Genomic DNA, 18,239 nt, shown 5'->3' with positions numbered 1-18,239 from the left:
TACGCTTAGCAGATGGAATCAAATATTCATGTAGCTGAACCAAGCCAATTCGGGCACAATTTGATTAAAAGCACTGACATACATGAATCTGCATAAGAACGTTAATTAGCTGTGAGCATCCTACCTCTTCGAGCATCGAACCACACTCAGATGTCAAAGCAGTACGCCCCCTTGTAATGCCCCCAAATGCAGATAGTGCCACACTTAATTCATAGGAACAATCCCTCATCGCAAGCAGAGTGCTTTGCAGATCACCTTGGGGAAGAGAAAAGTCGACGGCATTGAGAAAATACGGGAAAGACAAATTTAAAAACATCCTTGCTCCAGTTATTCATTAAAAAATAAAATACTAAAGAACCTATGCATTATCACACTAGTTAACCAAGTCATAAAAGAGAACCACGTGCCATGACTACAGACAAGTAATGCTTTCCTTTCATGTTATAGGTTAAAAGATGATGAAATTGGGCAATGCAAAGAACTATTGTTTTGTTGTTGTCTCTCTTTTTTGATCTTTCCAAGATTTCCAATGTGATGCCACTTACTATCAAAGAACTATTGTTTTGTTGGAACTCCAGAGGCATCAGCAAACAACTTAAGAAGATTTGGAGCACCATCCCTGCTTGCATATGCGGGAGTATATGGAAAGGAAGAAATGGCAAATGTTTTGAAGGAAAGTCATTTAGTGTACAGCAGCTTAGATCCAATTGTTTAGGTCTTTTTGCTTTTTGGTGTAATCTTCACGATGTAAGGAACGAAGATTGTATGTCAGATTTTATTGATTCCCTGCAAGCATAGGTTTGACAATGCAGAACTCCTTTCTTTTTGTTTTGTTTGGAAGGCCTCCTGATACTTGTAGAGACTCAGCACCAGCTTGGTGCTAGGCAATTTCTCCTTTTATACAAGCTACTTAAATTTTTTTATTTTTAAAAACATGTTGAGATCGAGTGGTTTAGTTGAATATATATATACTGGAATTTAGTATATAAAATCACGCAACGACTAGTTCATCTTATGGTAGGCCGAAACTCCACCTCTCTTGTTTAGAACAGAGAAAAGTTTCAAAGTTTCAATTTCACATTGACCAATTGTCACTGTAGTTTCACATGCTTGGTCCAACTAATGAAAGAACCCCAGCAGCACATAAGGTTAAAAGTAGACAATCAAGTAAAAGAGCTAGATCTATCCCCATTTTGACAGCTTAAGATTTTAGATAGCCACTGAACATCAGTATCATAAAATCATGTTACCTGATGCTGACTTAGCTTTAGCAGATGCAACACAGAGTTCGTTAGTTGCAGAGAATAAACCACTTGAAGCAGCCTCCATGTTGCTCTGTGCAAGTTTCCATTCTTGTTCAGTACCTGATGCATAAAATACAAAAAGATGATATTTGCCAATGAGAAGCATGCAATACCACTAGCAATGCACCTTTTTCATTTTTAGAAGAGAGAACATATAGATTTGAGACTTACGCGTAAAGGAATGAAAAGTAACGTCCAAGTTTGTCAGAGCATTTACGTAAGCTTGCTGCCAGGTCCTGCCATCTGCAATGCTCCTCGATGGATAAAATTCTTCTGAAGTCTGGAAAAAGCCGTCTCTCGATAATTCAAACTCCAATACTGAGATGCAAAGTTTCATCACATCTGATGCCTTTTCTCGAGCTTCACATAATAACTGTTGGCGCCTCATTAGATGATCATGGAATTCCTGAGGTATTCCTGGATTCCTTGCCACAGTACTTCCAGCAGAAGTTGAGCTTGCACCTCCACAAGCCCAGCTCATAGCTCTCTCAAGCTGCCCTTCTGCTGTGACAGAAGTTCTCTCGCAGGCTTGCAGGCCTTCCAGCGATCTAGCTATTTTTGCAATGGAAGATTGAAAATTCTCAAGCAATTGAGGTCTGCTGATGTTTAGAAGAACTGGAAGAAGTCTGGCATCACTTGAAAGATACTTATGAGATATCAGCCTTCTTCTTTGCAACAGACTAGCATTTCTATCATGCATCCATTCAATCTGAACAATTTCGAGGCTGGTCTTAAGAAAAGCCTCCTTCAACTCACTCACCTGCCTCTTCATGAGGGAAGCAGCTGATTTTGCTGCTCTGACAGTTTCATGTGCATTGCAGTACTCCTCAAGCATGACTCGCACATCTCTTACAGCTGCAAAGTTATTATTCCCTTGATCACAAGTAAGATCTTCTGTTGACTCTGTCTCTTGCTTCAAAAATTCACTTTCTTTCTCTAATCTTGTTATTAAAACAGGTGCAACTTTCTCTTTCAAGTACTGCTCAACATTTTCTTGAAGCTGGACTTCAAGTTTTTTCTTCACTATATTTACAAGCTGATCAAATCCCAAACTTTGATCAGCTTGTAAAGCTATATTTTGTGTACAGGAATCAAGAAAAGAGTCGACTATATAAACCTTCCACACAAAAAATGCATGATTGCTCCATATGGCAGGAAATTTCCAAATATATTCAGATAGCGGGCATCCTGAATTAAATAAATTCTTTAGGTGAGAAATCCCAGTTGAACCATATTCAACAGGTGCCCCAAGCAATGACAATTCTCGATCAACTGCCTCCAACTCAGAGAAGGGCTGCATTAGTGCAGCCAGAAGAGCTCTGCTTCTGAAAAGATGTAGTTCCTTATCATGTTCATGAGTGATCATAGATTGCAGATTCTGTTCTAAAGAAACCAGAGAACTTCTAATGGTTGCTTCTTTCTGTATAAGAGATGAAGTTCGCATGTCCTTCTGGTTCCAACTTTGGTGGAGCTTGTCAAGTTGTGCTCTACATGCTTCTTCTTGAGAGGCTAATTCCTCGGCCTCTTCCCAAGATAAGTGGTCTCTACCCTTAACAGCAGCTTCTTCAAGAGCCAACTGCTGCTCAGTGATGAGACCAACCTTAACAAAGTAATTCTGTTCAAGCTCAGCCAAAGAAGCCCTCTCCATTTCCACCTCAATAAGCTGCTCTAATGCTGTATCTATAGATCTCCTGATTTGCGAGAGTGATGCAAACACATCCATAACTTCCGTATTGAACAAAATTACTGATCTGATGACCTCTGGAAGGACAACTTCAACCATTTGGCCCACCAAGTTTTTACAGGAAAACAGACTGGCTTTGAAATTTGAAGTCCAATTACTATCAGATAAAGATTCAGAAGTGTCAATACTCCTATAATCCATGCTGACATACTGCATAAGTTCATTCAGAAACTTTGCTACAAGCATGCATTTTTCCACTTGCTCCTCAAACTCAGAGAAAAAGGTTCCAAGATCAGAGCACAACATTATGTCTGTGTGTCTTCTCCTAGTGAAATGACTCAACTTTTCGAGTATTTTGTGCTTAACATCATCATATAGAGAACTAGAAGCTGCTTTTAAAACTGATAGAACTTTTTCCTTGGTCTCTTGAAAGTTTCCGTGCCAACCACCATCCTGTGAGCCTCCGGGATCTGAAGATCCTGACTGACCAGCATCCTCCTTCCTCTCAAGACCAGCAGACTCCATGTAGTTCATGAAAGCAGATAGGAGACTATTTTTAGCTCTTAATTCACTCTCAGGCCCAATTGAGTGAACGAGCTCTGCACACTCTTCTTCCATTCTCTCTATTTCTGCTGCGTACTGACCCACTTTCAGGCAAAGATCATCATATCTATTCTTAAAAGAATCCATACCATCAGCATGTGCCTTTCCAATAAGTTCAGCAGCCTGTCTTCGGCTGAGTGATAAAATGTCAGAAGACAGCGTATTCATAGCAAGCTGAAGAACTTGAGCCCAACCATGGATCGGACTGGAGGTGTGGTAGTTGATTGGCAAGATCCTTTGCAAAGCCAAAGAATACGATTGGATAGTTGATATTGCTGAAGAAAGTCCATGATCCAGCTCAGTAACTAAGTGAGAAACTTCTCTATCTATATCATTGCACTGAGCTTGAGTTGGTTCAGGGACAACGGTCAAAGGAACCCTGGCAACTAGAACAGCAGATACAAGAGATAGAGATTCTTCTTTACCACTCAGCTTTATGCATGCGCTGATATCTGGGATGGAACTGCTTCTTAGAGCATCAAGGGCCCTCCCATGCTGTTCAATCCAAGTTGTTGCTTCTTGAGCTTTCTCCATTACCACAGCTTGAGCTTGTGCCAATTCTCGAGCCTGCCTTTCAAGAGAAGCCCGGATTTTCTCTGAAGCAGAAGTAGCTTCAGCAACAAGTGACTTCGCAGATGTCTCATTTTGAACAAGGTTAGATCTCTCTTGGTCAGAATGACGGTAAAGAGCAGAGATAACTTCGTACTGATTCATGATGTTTATAAATCTCTGCACATCAGTATAAAATAATTAAACTGAGTTCATTTTAACTAGGAACTAAATGTCATCACCTGCCAAGGGAAGCTGACTGCATACCTCAAGACCAGATTCAACAGCTGGTAAGGTAGACAGTAGAAGATCATGATGCTCCTAGATAAAGAAAACAGAAGAAAAATCATTCATTTAACAAACAGATTCAAGTAACACTCTGAATGCTAGATCTTGCATCTGTTTACAATTTGCCTCACTATTACTGTTATAATGAGAAGGCAAAAAATGATACTGCAGTTAAATCAACATTATGTATATCAAATGTTCTACATTTTGGGCGTTCTGCATAATATCAAGACATAAACATTGACGTATTTTAAATTTAAAAATAAAATATCCAAGATACAGGGTAAAACATGGAATTCTTATGTGATTAAATTCCAAAATTCCTATCTAACAAATTGAATAATTTAACAGATTCACAAAAACCATCCAAAATCTCTATAGCAAGAAAAAGAGTACAAAAAGGTGGAAGCTTTTTCTTTTCCTTTGATAATATGTTTAGTTCATCGAGTATTCAATGTATTAATCTTTTATTGGTTTATCTCTTTACCTGGAATATGTATTGCTGTCTTTCAAATATTGATTATTTTCATTACCTATCCATTAAAAAAAAAAAAAAGAACACACATCACTTAAATCTATACTTCGTTAATTGATCATTTTTAGTTTACTTATTTCATACAACACGAATTTAGAAGAAATATAGATTATTGTATGGAAGAGAAACCAAATCATTTAATCTAACTGTAACACTCAAATTAAAATACCGGCAGTTCCTTGATTAAAAAATGTAAAATATGAAACTCTTATGTAATCAGTTTCCGCTTTTCTTATCTGACCTCCACCAAAACATCGATGACCTGTTTCGCAAGAATATGAAAACTTCAGATTTTCTTTTTTCCTTTTGACAAATTGTTTACCTCATTAAATATTTACTCTTTAATTAATACTCTAAAACCCCCTTAAACTATTATATTTTTGTCAGTTTCCTACTTAAACTATTCGGTGTCCCCAAAACCTCCCTCAACTATATTGTCCTTCATATTAGAACCCCTTCATTGCTAACCTGGCATAACGTGTGAAAACACTCGCTAGGGAGCGCGTGGCAGTCGAAAACAGCCATCAAAATGGCTCATATGTCAGAAAATAATGGCTAATTAGCCTAACCTTCTTTCACATTTGTTTTTTAAATAAATATTCTCCTTATTTCAGTTATATCCACCTTTCTTTTTCATTTTTTCACCATTCTTCCTCTTTTTTTTTACCTTTCTTCTTTATTTTTCACCTTCTTCATTTTTTAACATTTTTTCTTTAGTTCTCCATATGGGTTTCCTCTGGAAAAATTTCTCCCTCTCTTGTTTCCTTTGAAATGATTTATTCTCTTTCTTGTTTTAGTCTTCTTTCATGTCTTACACATATTGTTGAAAGAATACCAATTTAAATCTTCTTATTAAACTCAACACCTTGTAGAGAATAAAGTTGAATATCTTGAACCTTCTTTATGTAATCTAGAATTAGAGAATGTAATTGTTGGCCAATTGATTTTTTATTTGCGAAATTTTATTTTGTGTAATCTTTTTTATGTAATATAAGATGATTTTTACGAAATGCAACAATATATGCCTTTATTTATATTTTTATTGTGCTAAAAAGTGAATATAAATAAGGACTTATTCAATTGGATTTTAGCACAAAGCACAATCACAATTAAACCTAAAATTAAAACAATACTTTAAACATTATTTTGGCCAAAACTACTAAAATTAATCAATCATTCGAGAGTAATACATCATGAGTAAACTATTTAAAAAAAAATTTACAAACCATAAGTTAATATAGTTGGACAGACGCACCTTTAAAAGTCCAACATGGGGTTTTAATATATAGGGGAATATAGTTCGAGGGTTTTAGGGACACCAGATAGTTTAAGTAGATAACTGACAAAAAAATGATAGTTTAGGCGGGTTTTAGGCTGAGTTAAATAGCCATGTGTAGTGCTACGTGGCACGTTTTTTAAATAATTAGGAGCGTGTACTGCACGCACCTCTAAGAATGCAATGATGGGTTTTTAATATGAAGGGCAATATAGTTCAGGGGGTTTTGGGGACACCGAATAGTTTAAGCAGGAAACTTCAAAAACATGATAGTTTAGGGGGATTTTAGGGTATTAACTCTTTCTCTTAGTGGTTCTCTATTCGGAATATTATTGCTCTCTCAAATCTGGATTCTTGGCATTACTCATCCATTAAAAAGAAACAGACGAATGGCCTCTATCACATTGTACAGAATTTTCTGTAATCTCTTAGTGCTACATCGAATACAAAATCTTACCATTCCTCAAAAGAGAAAAAACAAACAGAAGAACATTCATCATTGATTTTCTCTCTCTCTTTTTTTTTTTAACTTTGAATATTTTATTTATTAATTATCTATGCAGCACCTTAGTTATTGACATAAATAGGTAGTTGCCTGGATGAGAACTAAATCTTTCCATTCAACTCTAACACCGGCAAAAGAAAGTAGCTACAAGTCCTGGATTCAAAATAAGACAACATTGGGGAAACATATCGTCATTAGGTTAAATTAAAGCACAAAAAAAATGAATATGGCTAAAAGAGAATAAAAAATGAGCACAACCAAACCTTACTTTGAGTGCCCAAAGAGGTTTCCTTAATACTATTATTTTTGTCTTTTACCAATATTTTGGCTAAATAATCTAACAATAGAATATACAAATTAATGAAAGTTCATTGAAAATCTCAAAGTTCTTTTCACAGCTTTGTGTATTTGTAATATCTATTGAAAAAAGAAAACATGTAACATGAAATACTCACTTCCTTTGAAATAACACAGCTAACTTGGGATTTTTATTTTTTTGAGAATGAGCTAACTTGGAAAAAAATTTACAAAAAGAAAATTTGTTGGGAGCAAAATTTAGAAGTTCGTATTAACATTAGCATCTTGATTTAGAAGCTTAGGGGGTAATGTGGATCGGGGGCTTGGGAGAGTCCTAACTCCTAAGAGGGAGTTTTGGGAGGAAATCTCTAGATTCATGGTAGGGTGGTATTTTCCTTGGGTGGTAGGAAGAGACAACGACACAACAAGATTTCTGGAAGATAGTACAACTTTCACTGAGCAATTGAGGAGTTCTCGGGGCTCATTAATGATAACTTGCTCATTTATCTTCCTTATGACAGGTGCAAAGTTCACATGGTGGAGAGCGGAACATTCCAGGTCAACATCTAGGCTTGACATATTCCTAACATCCACCGTTCTGGAGGAAATTGACTCGAATACAATCTAGATTCTCCTGCAAAGCCTAATTCAGATCACTTGCCCATTTTGTTGGACTGTAGCAGGATGAGGAGTATTCCAACACCGCTTAACTTCGGGATTATGTGGTTGAGCCGCAAATGTTGGAGACACAGTTAGGCTCTCCCAAAAAAAAAAAAGACAAATTATCAAGCGCAATGCCACCCATCATCTCGACTAGCAAAGGAGCTAACGGCACGAACAAGGAAGTTTTGAGGATGGTACAGATCATGAGGGAACTGATGAACGCGCTGGTGGAATTAGATGGGAAGGGGAGAGGGAATTCAGGGAGGGAGAAAAAACAAGGAAGGGAGAGATTAAAGGGCAACGGCTCAAGAAACTAGTTGAACAGAACGTAGAGTTGCAATGGCTAAAAGAAGGGGCTGTGAACAGACAGCTTTTCATCGACTAGCGGCAACAAATAGGAGGAGAAACTTTGTAGAGATAACAGAATTGGGGAATCAATATACTGCGAGGAAGAGGTTAAAAGGGCAATAGTGGAGGGAGATAGTGGAAAAGGAACTATGGGAAGCGGTCCAGAGTTGTGCCTAACATGAAGCACCAGGACCCAATGGATTCACTACGGATTTCTTTCAACATTGGTTAGAAGATTACAGCAACAATAAGAAATGCAGTTATTGCTGATAGTACCTGCAGGGGAATACGAATTTCTTGCATGCGGGAGGCAAATAGACTCAAGCTGACAGCAAGATCCATCCCCTTCCTTTCCTCCCCAAAAATTGCTGCATCATCATGGAAGTCTCCACGTGTCCATTCCACTAGAGGATCCCACACAAAGACCTCAAGTAACATCAAGATTATGTCCTTGTTCTTCTTTAGAACACCAAGAACAGCTTCACAATTAGCTCTGAATGTACCCTCTATGCCAGTTAAACCTAGAGCTGCTTCAATTGTCTGGGTCAGGCGGAAAGGCACTATTTCTGGGATCTTTAATCTTTGCCCTTTATCAAAGCAGACATTGTAATCGATATGCACGATATCCCCAGAGCAAAAATCCATAAGAATATTATCCAAATGACGATCCCCAAGGCCTAGAATGTGGCCAACGATGCTCATGGCTGCTACACTACCTGAATATCTGCAAGCAAATAATTTTCAATCATTATAGATAAGCCACCGATCCAAGATCCATTGACAGCCTCACATGGAAATTGCATTGTCATGAAACATTACTCTCACAAGAACAAAAAGATTATTCTACAGCCCTTTCTTGAGTTGAACACTAGGATAACCATAGACCAATTCCCTTTGCAGAAAATCTTCAACAGAAAACTGTGAAATCCATTATCAGATGCATTGCATTTACAGCAGACTATTGCAGGTACATAGCAAAAAAACATTACCTCTTTAATTTCGAGCTGAATGCTTTGAATCCCTCACTCGCACACCAAAGTTCCTGGTATAGAAGTTGCTTAGGGGCTTCCTTCATCAGATCCAAAAGTACCTTACGTTTAACTTCATGAGGCCAATCTCTTCTTGATATTACTCTTCTTATGCCTTTCTCCTTAAGTGCAGGTATGATCTTACCATAAAACATGTCCATTGGCCGAGGAACAGGTGGAGGAACTGTCTGTTTTGCATTAGCACCTAGCGCAGAAAGTTCTGCCAGCTGGACCCGACTCTGCCATGCCTTAAAGACACTATAAATACTTACTACATTATCCACCCACTGGATGAGACCAGCTCGACCACTAATAGGTGTGACAGAGTAGAAGCGAACACAGACAGACCGACTCTGTACTGCAGATGATGATTGCAGAGAACTGTTAACTGCTTGTAGCAGCTGCATTATTCTGGCATCAAGCCGCAGATCTTCACGCCCTTTCAACAGATATGTGTACTTCTCCCCATCAGAGCCTACTATAACGATCTTTTTAGGTTTTGTCTTGGTAGATAAAATAGCCACCTGTTCACAGAACGAAGCAATTGTGACAATTCCACTGGAAGAAGTATTAAGTCCCCCTTCGGATTCAGAAACTGTAATCTGCTTCTCAAGACCAGGCATTGGAACATCAGATGATGACAGAAGAGACAGTTGTGGTGCTACTTCTCCTAGTGATACTGAGGATTTCCTTTGATAAGATGCCAAGGATGCAGCGATGTTATCAAATGGTCGCCAAACATCCCCAAGAGCTGCAGCAGATGCAGGGGGGGTTTTGAAAGTTCCGATAGCAGATTTTATTTGTTCCTTGTAAACCTCATGGAACCACATTTCATGAGGGGTTTCAGGTTTACGAGAAGTAGAAGCAAAACGACGCTCTAGGACAACAACAATAGGAGCCATCATGGCTGAGTACTTTGCAGCATTTATCTTGTTCTTCTCTCCATGGCTAAGAGTCGGGTTTTCTGCAATTCGTGCAGCCTGCTCTTTCAGCAAATTTATACGCCTCATTACATCTGGTAAAATATATCAACAAACAAACAAGAAGAGGTAAGAAATTTGCACTAAATTTACTGCTTCCCTTCCCAATTGAATGCTTATTGACTTGGAACATGTACTGCGGTAACATTTAAGTACTGAGTGTTCGTTAATTTCATAATGAAGAAATGCGGACGATGCTAATTTTTGGATTTATCATAAACTAAAAGAAAAGGTCCATTGAGGAAGTTAAACATCACAAGTTTTTCAACCTGTACACTGTATAAGTAACTTAAGGTATGCTTTTTGAATTATCATTCTCTTTCTCTTAGATAATTTTAGTAACTTCTTAATATTGTCAAAACAAATGTTCATGCTCAGAGTTTTCTGATGCTTTTTATATGAGGTGGGCTTTGACTTCTCTTTTACCTTTAGGACTTGAAAAATATGAGCACCCAGCCCTTTAATTTTGATATTCAGAAAAAGGTAAACACAGAACCAAAAAGAGCTCATGACTAAATGAAAGAGCAACAGCTACCTGCATGAAGATCTTGAAGTGTGCTGAGCCATAATTCCTCCCAGAGGACTGTTACATTTTCAAGCTCTTTTATCATCAACTGGACATCCTGAACTAATTTAGGATACAGCTCATTCTGCAATTCATAGAAAGATTTAACTATTTTTTGGTTCTCAAAACAGATTGAGTCAATACAACCAAATCTGGAATGATTGTATCTGCATAAACCTAACAAACTTGGGAAATTTAACATAATGGAGATTAAAGTAGGAGACCAACAGAAAAACAGAAGGGCAAAAAGATAACACTCTGCAGCTAGCACCGTATTTATTTATGGGGAGGATGCCATTTTGCAGAAAGTTATAAGTAACCTAGCTTTTATTTTAGGTATAAAGCTGATCTACATATGAGCAATAAGACATAATAAACTGACTATAAGGGGACTCAAACACGCGTCGATTTATCTTAATAGTTAACAAATAGAAGGACTTCCTACCATAACCTACCAAGAAAATTCTTTTTGAAAGTTGGAAAGAAGAATTACAGAAAGATATCATGGTCCAATGAGACACTTAAACAGGTTAAAAGATTATCTATCAGAAGAAGTAACAGAGACTGTCAGGAAGACCAAAAGGTAAAATGAGTTCAAATACTACCATTTTGGAATCCAAATGACAACAAAGACCGACGTAGTGCTGGGAAAAGCCCTTTGAACATTTTCCACTAAGCTACAGAAGTCTTACTATAAGAAAGCAGACAGAAATCCCAAATACAGAACCACAATTAACCACATGCTATCTGACCATACTTGAATTGAAAAACATAACTGCATGAGAAATCTCTCTATATCATAAAGACAAATAATCAGATATAATGGTAAAGAAAGAATTTACCAAACAAGCTAGTATTTGCTGAAGCTCCTCAGAAGGTTCACTTTCATAAGAGTTTGCATCAACTAGCGTTGGATAAACAATAGACCTGGGAGATAGCTTAGCCAGCTTTACTAGTAAGGTCTCCAATTGTTTTCTAACCACTTGTTCAGGGTGGGAACTTAGACGAGCAAACAGCTGAGGTGTTATCTCCTACAAAAAGAAGAGATAATTAAAATATGACAAAGCAATCAAAACCGAACCTTATGCAGAAATTGAACCTACCTGCCATGGTAGCAAAGGAACTGCTGAAAGTGCAGGTTCAAGTGTGTCTTTCAGCTCAACCCCATAATTGAGAAGAATATGCAACACATAAAGTGTGGATCTAAGAGTATAGTTCACAGACTTATATTTTGACTCCTCACTACAGCCGGTTAATTGGCCATCTAAAGATCTGGAAGATGCATATGAAAGAAAATTCACAAAAGCTTGAGCAGCATGGCCAAAGAGAGAGACCCTTCTACGCCGCAAAGACCACCAGATATTAACCAAATCACCAACTAAGGATATGACAGTAGCTTCTTCTAGAACAACATTTGCTTTTAATAAACATTGCTGCAACTTAGATGTCAATGTATTGGGAAAGAATTCACCATTATAATCTTCTACTCCAGGGGCTCCAGCTTCAGCTTCGATAGTATCTACTACCTCCTGCAACAGAGAGCTAGCAATGCCATCACATTGCATGCTTTCAGAAGATTCAAAGCAGCAAGCATCAGAATCTCCATCTTCATTCAACACTTTGCCACAATATTTGCTCTGGAGAAGCTTTGAGATAATGTCTTTCACTTTCAGAACTTCTTCCTCAGTTAGCTTAAATCTTGTTGGTTGGATTTCAGAATCAAGAACAGCAGAAAATGAGCAAGAAAAAAGGGTAGCTTCACAAGGGGCACGCAATGATGATCTAGCTTGATTATAACACCAAGAAGCATATGAAATCCAAGATTTCCCTAAAGTGGGACAGAGTTGGGACGACAACTTTGTTGCAGTGCCCACCAGTTCCTCAATAGTAGCATTCACATTCTCCTTAGAAGCCAGATTATCAAGAATGAAGCTAGATTCCTCTCTGCCGGGTGAGGTGCTGAAATCACATCTTATTTTGAGGACTATGTCTTTCATCCCTGAATTTGAATAACCTTCTTGCAACCAATTCGATAGTTTCAGGCATGCCTTTGCCTTCAGAACTCTATCAATGGCGTCAGACGCTACAAATGAAGATGAAATCACGGAAGAACGGACATATGACCAAAGACTGGTTAAAGCATCTTCAAATTTGTCTTCAGCATGCATCAACAGTACTCTCTCATACTCCAAGCTAAGAATTATATTGTCACGAGTACTTCCATCAGGGCAACTAGAAAGATGTTCTTTGAGATAATTGTCAAGACGATTTGCCAAACGGAAGTTTTTTTGCTTACGAGCTAAGCTCATCAAATTCCTGCAAAGTTTGAGAGTCATAGGTGATGCGGGGTAAGCCGTTTGACATATTCGTAGGACCTTCAACCATATACTGCAATCTTGGCGAACTTTGATAATCGGAGACTTCATCGCTTGCATATGAGAGCTTAATAGCGATGGAAAATGCTTGTCTTGGCTTATATTGAGCTTGTAACATTCTTCAAATGCAGAGATGCAGTATAACTGATTGACATGTGATGCTGCCTCGACAAGTCCATCCAAAGGCAAGACAGATAATGGTTCCATCAGCATCCCCTTGGCCTTCTGCAATTCCTCTGTTACCCTCTCTATTCTTCCCTCAACTTGATGAAGCATAGCTTGCAACAGCATTTGTTCACTCCTTTGCAAGGCCAACTTGGGATCCAGAGTGAGTTCGCTGCTACTTTTAGGGGTCAAATCAAGACAAGCCCATGCTGCCTGAAATTCACCCCCATCAAAGCGTGCCAAGGCTTGAATGGAATTTACTTCATTGCCAGCAGTTGTTAGAGCACCAGAAAAACTTTTTCCAGCATGCTTAGCACGGAGCATTTGCAATTCCAACAGCCAGGATTCCAGGGCCTTCCAATCAGAAACTGCCGAGTAACTCTCAATAATACGTGCAATGGTAAACTGTACACCATCAGAACACATAGAAGTGAGTGAGTTTTCAGTCTGTAACAAATGAATAAAGTGAGCCGCAGCTTTTTCATGCTGACCTTCAGCTTGATATACAAGCCCAGTAATCCATGAAAAATGTCCAATTATTCCACTATCATCTAAACTCTGGTTTTCATCAGTAAACAAGGGAGAGAAAACTACTGTAGCCCAATTCTGGATACCAATTAATGCCTCTGGCTCATGAGTTTTACAGAAAGCCAAACATATGTGCCGTAAAACCCTCAAGATATCTGCAGCATACCTGGCTCTGACATTGTGGATATTTTCAGTCACTTCCACTCTAGACCTGTCTTTTATAGCTGAAGTCACTAGGCTCCTCAGCTCCAGCAAGCGCAATGCGCAATAATAAATCGTAGCATCATGACATTGGAGCGCCAATCCTGCATTCAACATAGGCTCACTTATCCGAGAAAACCACTCCTCACAAACCTTCTTATTTGCCCGAAAGAACAAGGAACTTTGCCGAGAAGCACTGGGTAAAACAGTTGATCCTTCATATGCATTGTACACATTTTTCTTAAGAGCCTCAACAAAATCAAGCAACAATCTCATAGGTAACAAGTGAGCATAAGAAGAACCAATAATATTTAAGTTTCCATCACTTTGATCAGCATCAAGCTGCAAGACATGAGCAACATCAAGAAGCATACGCTCCAATGCTGCAAACGTTTGAGTTGGACCACCAAGGTTCGTCCTAAGGCGAGTGGTAATACAATATCTAGTAGCTTCATGTATTGCCCACCATGCACCAGCAAGGGTGTTAACAGAGCAAATTCTCTCAAGAATATCTTCGTCAACTTTGGTATCCCACAATAGCCCATTCGAGCTGCAATTAGCTGTTTCCTCAGGCTGAATCAAGGTAACATTTTTGGGGCGCCCGCAGCTACAAATGAGCCTCTGGATCCAAGAAGAAAGAGGCACTTTCCATCTCTGTGCAATGTAACTAAGTATGGTAACAAGTTGCTGTGAATGAAGTTGCTGAGGCAGTTGCTTAAGTGCAAAAAGTTGCTTCCAGTGCAGGTTCGACCTACTGTTAAATCTAAGAACACCTGGCCAGCATGTAGTAGAAGCTACATTATCACGGAGACCACATGCATACACTGTAATAGGTAGCACATTTGAAAGCAACCTGACAAATGCACTTCTTATATCTTCATCTGGATCACCAAGTTTTTCAAGAACCGCCTGAGTAGTAATTATAAAGTGTGTAGGATGAATAAGCTTTGCTTGTAGAAGCATCTGAAGGACTAATGCAACAAGAGATCTCAATTTTGGTTCTCTATCTGACGCCGCATCCAGAACGGAGAACAGCAAATCCTGGACAACGTCCACATATCCAAATACTTCATATGGAAAATATAATACCTTCTCATTCTCATATATGCCAACAACTTTTCCACAGAATTCATGTATCCACTGTAGTGCTTCTATTTTAACTGCTAGAGGAGAAGTGACATGAAGAGCTCTTATAAGAAGGATACCATACATTTCCAGATGCTGTAGGACTAGCCCAGGAAGTTCATTCCTCTCATTCTCAACCTTTTTGAGTTTCTCAGGTGTTATTTCCTGTGAAACTGTGGCTGTAACTTGTTTCCTTAGAGAACACTTGCTTAAAAATTCAAGTGCCGCTAGTCTTTCTAACGTCTTGAGAACTGTGACTTGCAATTCAACAAGCCCTCGGACAGGTGACTCAAAAGGGTTAAGATTGCCAATAATGCTCGATATTAACTTTCCTGACCTATTAACATACAGAGTGTCGATTTCCATTTGGCCAATCATGCTAGCTCCAGTGCCTAAAGAAACACAACTAAGTAACACCCTCAAATCAAACTTAATCAATGCAAATAGCTCGGATTTCGAGTAAGATTTAGGAACCGTGACATCATACCCCGGATTCTGCAGGTCTGATTTTTGTCTGAGCATGCACCTTAACAAATCCAGCTCCTCAAGCAGCACAATCACTGATTTTTCAACAACCTCAAAGTTTCCATGTTGAAGCAAAAAAATATAAGTAGCTGCCGAACTTCCTGGCACTAAGTGGTTGGGATGCAAACGCAGCTGAGATATAGGTGCACCGAATTGTAATATCTTGTGAACAGATGATGGAGAAAGACCAAGCTTTTGCAGAGACAGCAACTGTAAATTGGTTTTAAGAACCCCATGAACCTGAAAGGAATCAAGCTTCTTCATCCCCGTAGACAGGTCTTTACTTGCCATCTCCAAGCTCTGAAACAAGATATCAACGGCAATGGGGTAAAATGTTGCAAACCGTTCACTCAAAATTTCAGCAAGCAAAGTCAAGCATCTCCAAGAATCCTCAATCCATTTTGACCAGCCAAACTTTTTTCCCATCATAGACATGCATTCTAATAGAACAGGAACCATTTTACAAAGAGGTTCACTTATCTGCTCAAGCATATTCATCTCCAGCAAACCGGATGCTGTGGACTGTAACACTGTAGAAAAACAAGACAATAATGCAAGTAATCTTTGGAATTGCTGGGAGCTACCAGGACTTCCATCCTGAAGCAGCACGTCCATGTCACCTAGAAACTTCGAGAGCAATCCCAATGGGAACTGCATATTAGTCACCCAATATTTCTGAAACTGCAGGAAACTATCCATAATAACGCGCCTATCAGATTCTGCAAGGTCCGGTACCATCGCCCACCCAAGGAGGAGATCAACAACATCAACAAAATGGGGCTGAAAGCATCTAAAGAACTTCAAGGAGATTAGTGTTAAAACAGCGAGAAGCCTGCGCAGTAAGCTCAAGGAGGTTCTCTCATCCTCAAGAAGCTCTTGGCAAGCCTTGAGAATTGGCAACGCAAACCTCTCAACTGCAGCAACATCCCCAACATTAAGAAATTCACGCAAGCCCTCCAATGCAAGATCTGTTGTCCCATCTGCTATAGTGCTGAGCAATGGCAATGCCCAACCAATGAACCGATCAACCAAACTGCCAAGAATGACATGGTTCTGCCTTCCATTTGGAGCTATCGAGATTAAACACAGTACAGAACACAAAGCGCCATGAGCAGTAGCTGCTGCCTGACGCACTGAATATGACCTGAGCAGCAATTTTTATGCCAAGCAAAATATTCATCAGACAGTCTGATTTCATAATCATAGTAACAATTATTAAGAAAATTGATGTTGTATGACATTAAGTTAAGTAGGCTGCCAATTTAATGGTGTGTGATCAAAATACCCATATGATAGCTTGTGTCAAAAATGATTGTGTAATATGATTCCTCATAAGCAAATGGCAGTATTGTTCAAATAGCACTAAGAGAGATGGCAAAGAGCAAATTAAATTTCTTTTGGGAAATTCATCGAACACATGGCATGCATATAAAAGAACAAGTAAATAAAGTGCAGAAAAAGAGAGAGAGATATTCAAATAGCACTAAGAGAGATGGCAAAGAGCAAATTAAATTTCTTTTGGGAAATTCATCGAACACATGGCATGCATATAAAAGAACAAGTAAATAAAGTGCAGAAAAAGAGAGAGAGATAAAGGCATACTTGTCGGAGAGGAGCTGAGAGAAGCCTTGGGCAAGGAAAGAAGCGGAGTGAGTGATGAGGAGAGAGTTTGGAGGGTAAAGAATGGCGCGTTTGAGAGAAGTTATAGCGGCTACACGAGAAGACTCGTCATCTTCAGCAGCTGAAGTTGTTGAAGTAGAAGTGGATTTCGAAGGATCTTCTTTGGGTAAAGCGACGGTGAGAAGCGCCGCTAATTGCTGCTGCTGGTGATGAAGTCCTTGCATAATTCCTTATTCTACACATGGATTCTCCATTTTTCTTTGGTCTTCTTCGGTTACAAGTAAGAGAGCTCTTCTTGTATTTGTTGTTTCGTTTCTCCGTTCACCGGCGAGTGAACTCATCCAAGAACGTCGTTATTAATGTAAATGCACTGCCACCCCTAAAAGTTTTTCTTATTCATATTCCGTCCTACAACTTTCCCTTTTAAATCATTTATAATACCCGGGTGAAATAAATTTCCTTTTCCATCGTTTTAAAGATTTTTTCACTATCGGGTTTGTTGTCGTTGTTAAACATTTTTCCTTTTTATGTATTCCAAACATTCTTATTTCACAGACGAAAAAAACAAGATTTCATATGCTTTGCATGTGAAGGAAAAGAAAAGAAGAAAAAAAGGCAAAACGGAAAAGAAATAAGAACACTTGCAATTCCCATATATGTTGAAATGAGAAATATATTTTTTCCTATTTTTAATAAGAGTTTCTCTTTCTATTTTACAGGTAAAAATGAATTTTAAATAGATAAACTTTTCTATTTTGAAATGTCTTTTCCGCTTAGTTTGAAAATTTTAATATTTTCATAATCAGTAGTTAGTAGTTAAAATGACTAGAACAAACAATAATCAAAGATCTAAATTGAAAAATGCAAGAGATGTTGGAATTTGGACTTACGTTAATTGGTTATAGCCTGAAAAGATAGCGAAGTGGTCCAAGTGGTGGATAAATAAAATGCCTAATATTAAATATTTTGTGTGTGGATAAGTGAGACCCAATAACTATTGGTCTGTGATGGATAGGCACTCTTTATAAATAGAGGTCAACCCCCCTTACCTTAGCTATTAGAAAATCATAGTGTA

At 38.6% G+C, this 18,239-nt stretch overlaps 1 protein-coding gene across 10 annotated transcripts in view; it reads right to left on the bottom strand.

Annotated features, from left to right (window-relative positions):
- Window positions 1–17,551, bottom strand: part of LOC104240409 (uncharacterized) — a 30,691-nt gene extending 13,140 nt beyond the window's left edge. For all 10 annotated transcript variants that reach the window (XM_070171667.1, XM_009795266.2, XM_009795253.2 and 7 more), the window contains exons 1-10: window positions 17,147–17,551; window positions 11,729–16,688; window positions 11,468–11,656; window positions 10,596–10,710; window positions 9,042–10,095; window positions 8,329–8,776; window positions 4,408–4,461; window positions 1,476–4,320; window positions 1,251–1,364; window positions 125–255 (exon numbers count right to left, since the gene is read on the bottom strand). In XM_070171667.1, coding sequence (XP_070027768.1) covers window positions 125–255; window positions 1,251–1,364; window positions 1,476–4,320; window positions 4,408–4,461; window positions 8,329–8,776; window positions 9,042–10,095; window positions 10,596–10,710; window positions 11,468–11,656; window positions 11,729–16,688; window positions 17,147–17,388 — 10,152 coding nt within the window. In that variant the 5' untranslated portion in view covers window positions 17,389–17,551. The remainder of the gene's footprint in view (window positions 1–124; window positions 256–1,250; window positions 1,365–1,475; window positions 4,321–4,407; window positions 4,462–8,328; window positions 8,777–9,041; window positions 10,096–10,595; window positions 10,711–11,467; window positions 11,657–11,728; window positions 16,689–17,146) is intronic.
- Between the last annotated feature and the right edge of the window lie 688 nt (window positions 17,552–18,239).

The sequence above is a fragment of the Nicotiana sylvestris genome, chromosome 1, assembly GCF_000393655.2.
Source record: "Nicotiana sylvestris chromosome 1, ASM39365v2, whole genome shotgun sequence".
In the NCBI taxonomy this organism is placed as follows: Eukaryota; Viridiplantae; Streptophyta; class Magnoliopsida; order Solanales; family Solanaceae; genus Nicotiana; species Nicotiana sylvestris.
Note: the sequence above shows the minus strand (reverse complement) of the source record. Positions and strands in the feature narration are given on the sequence as shown.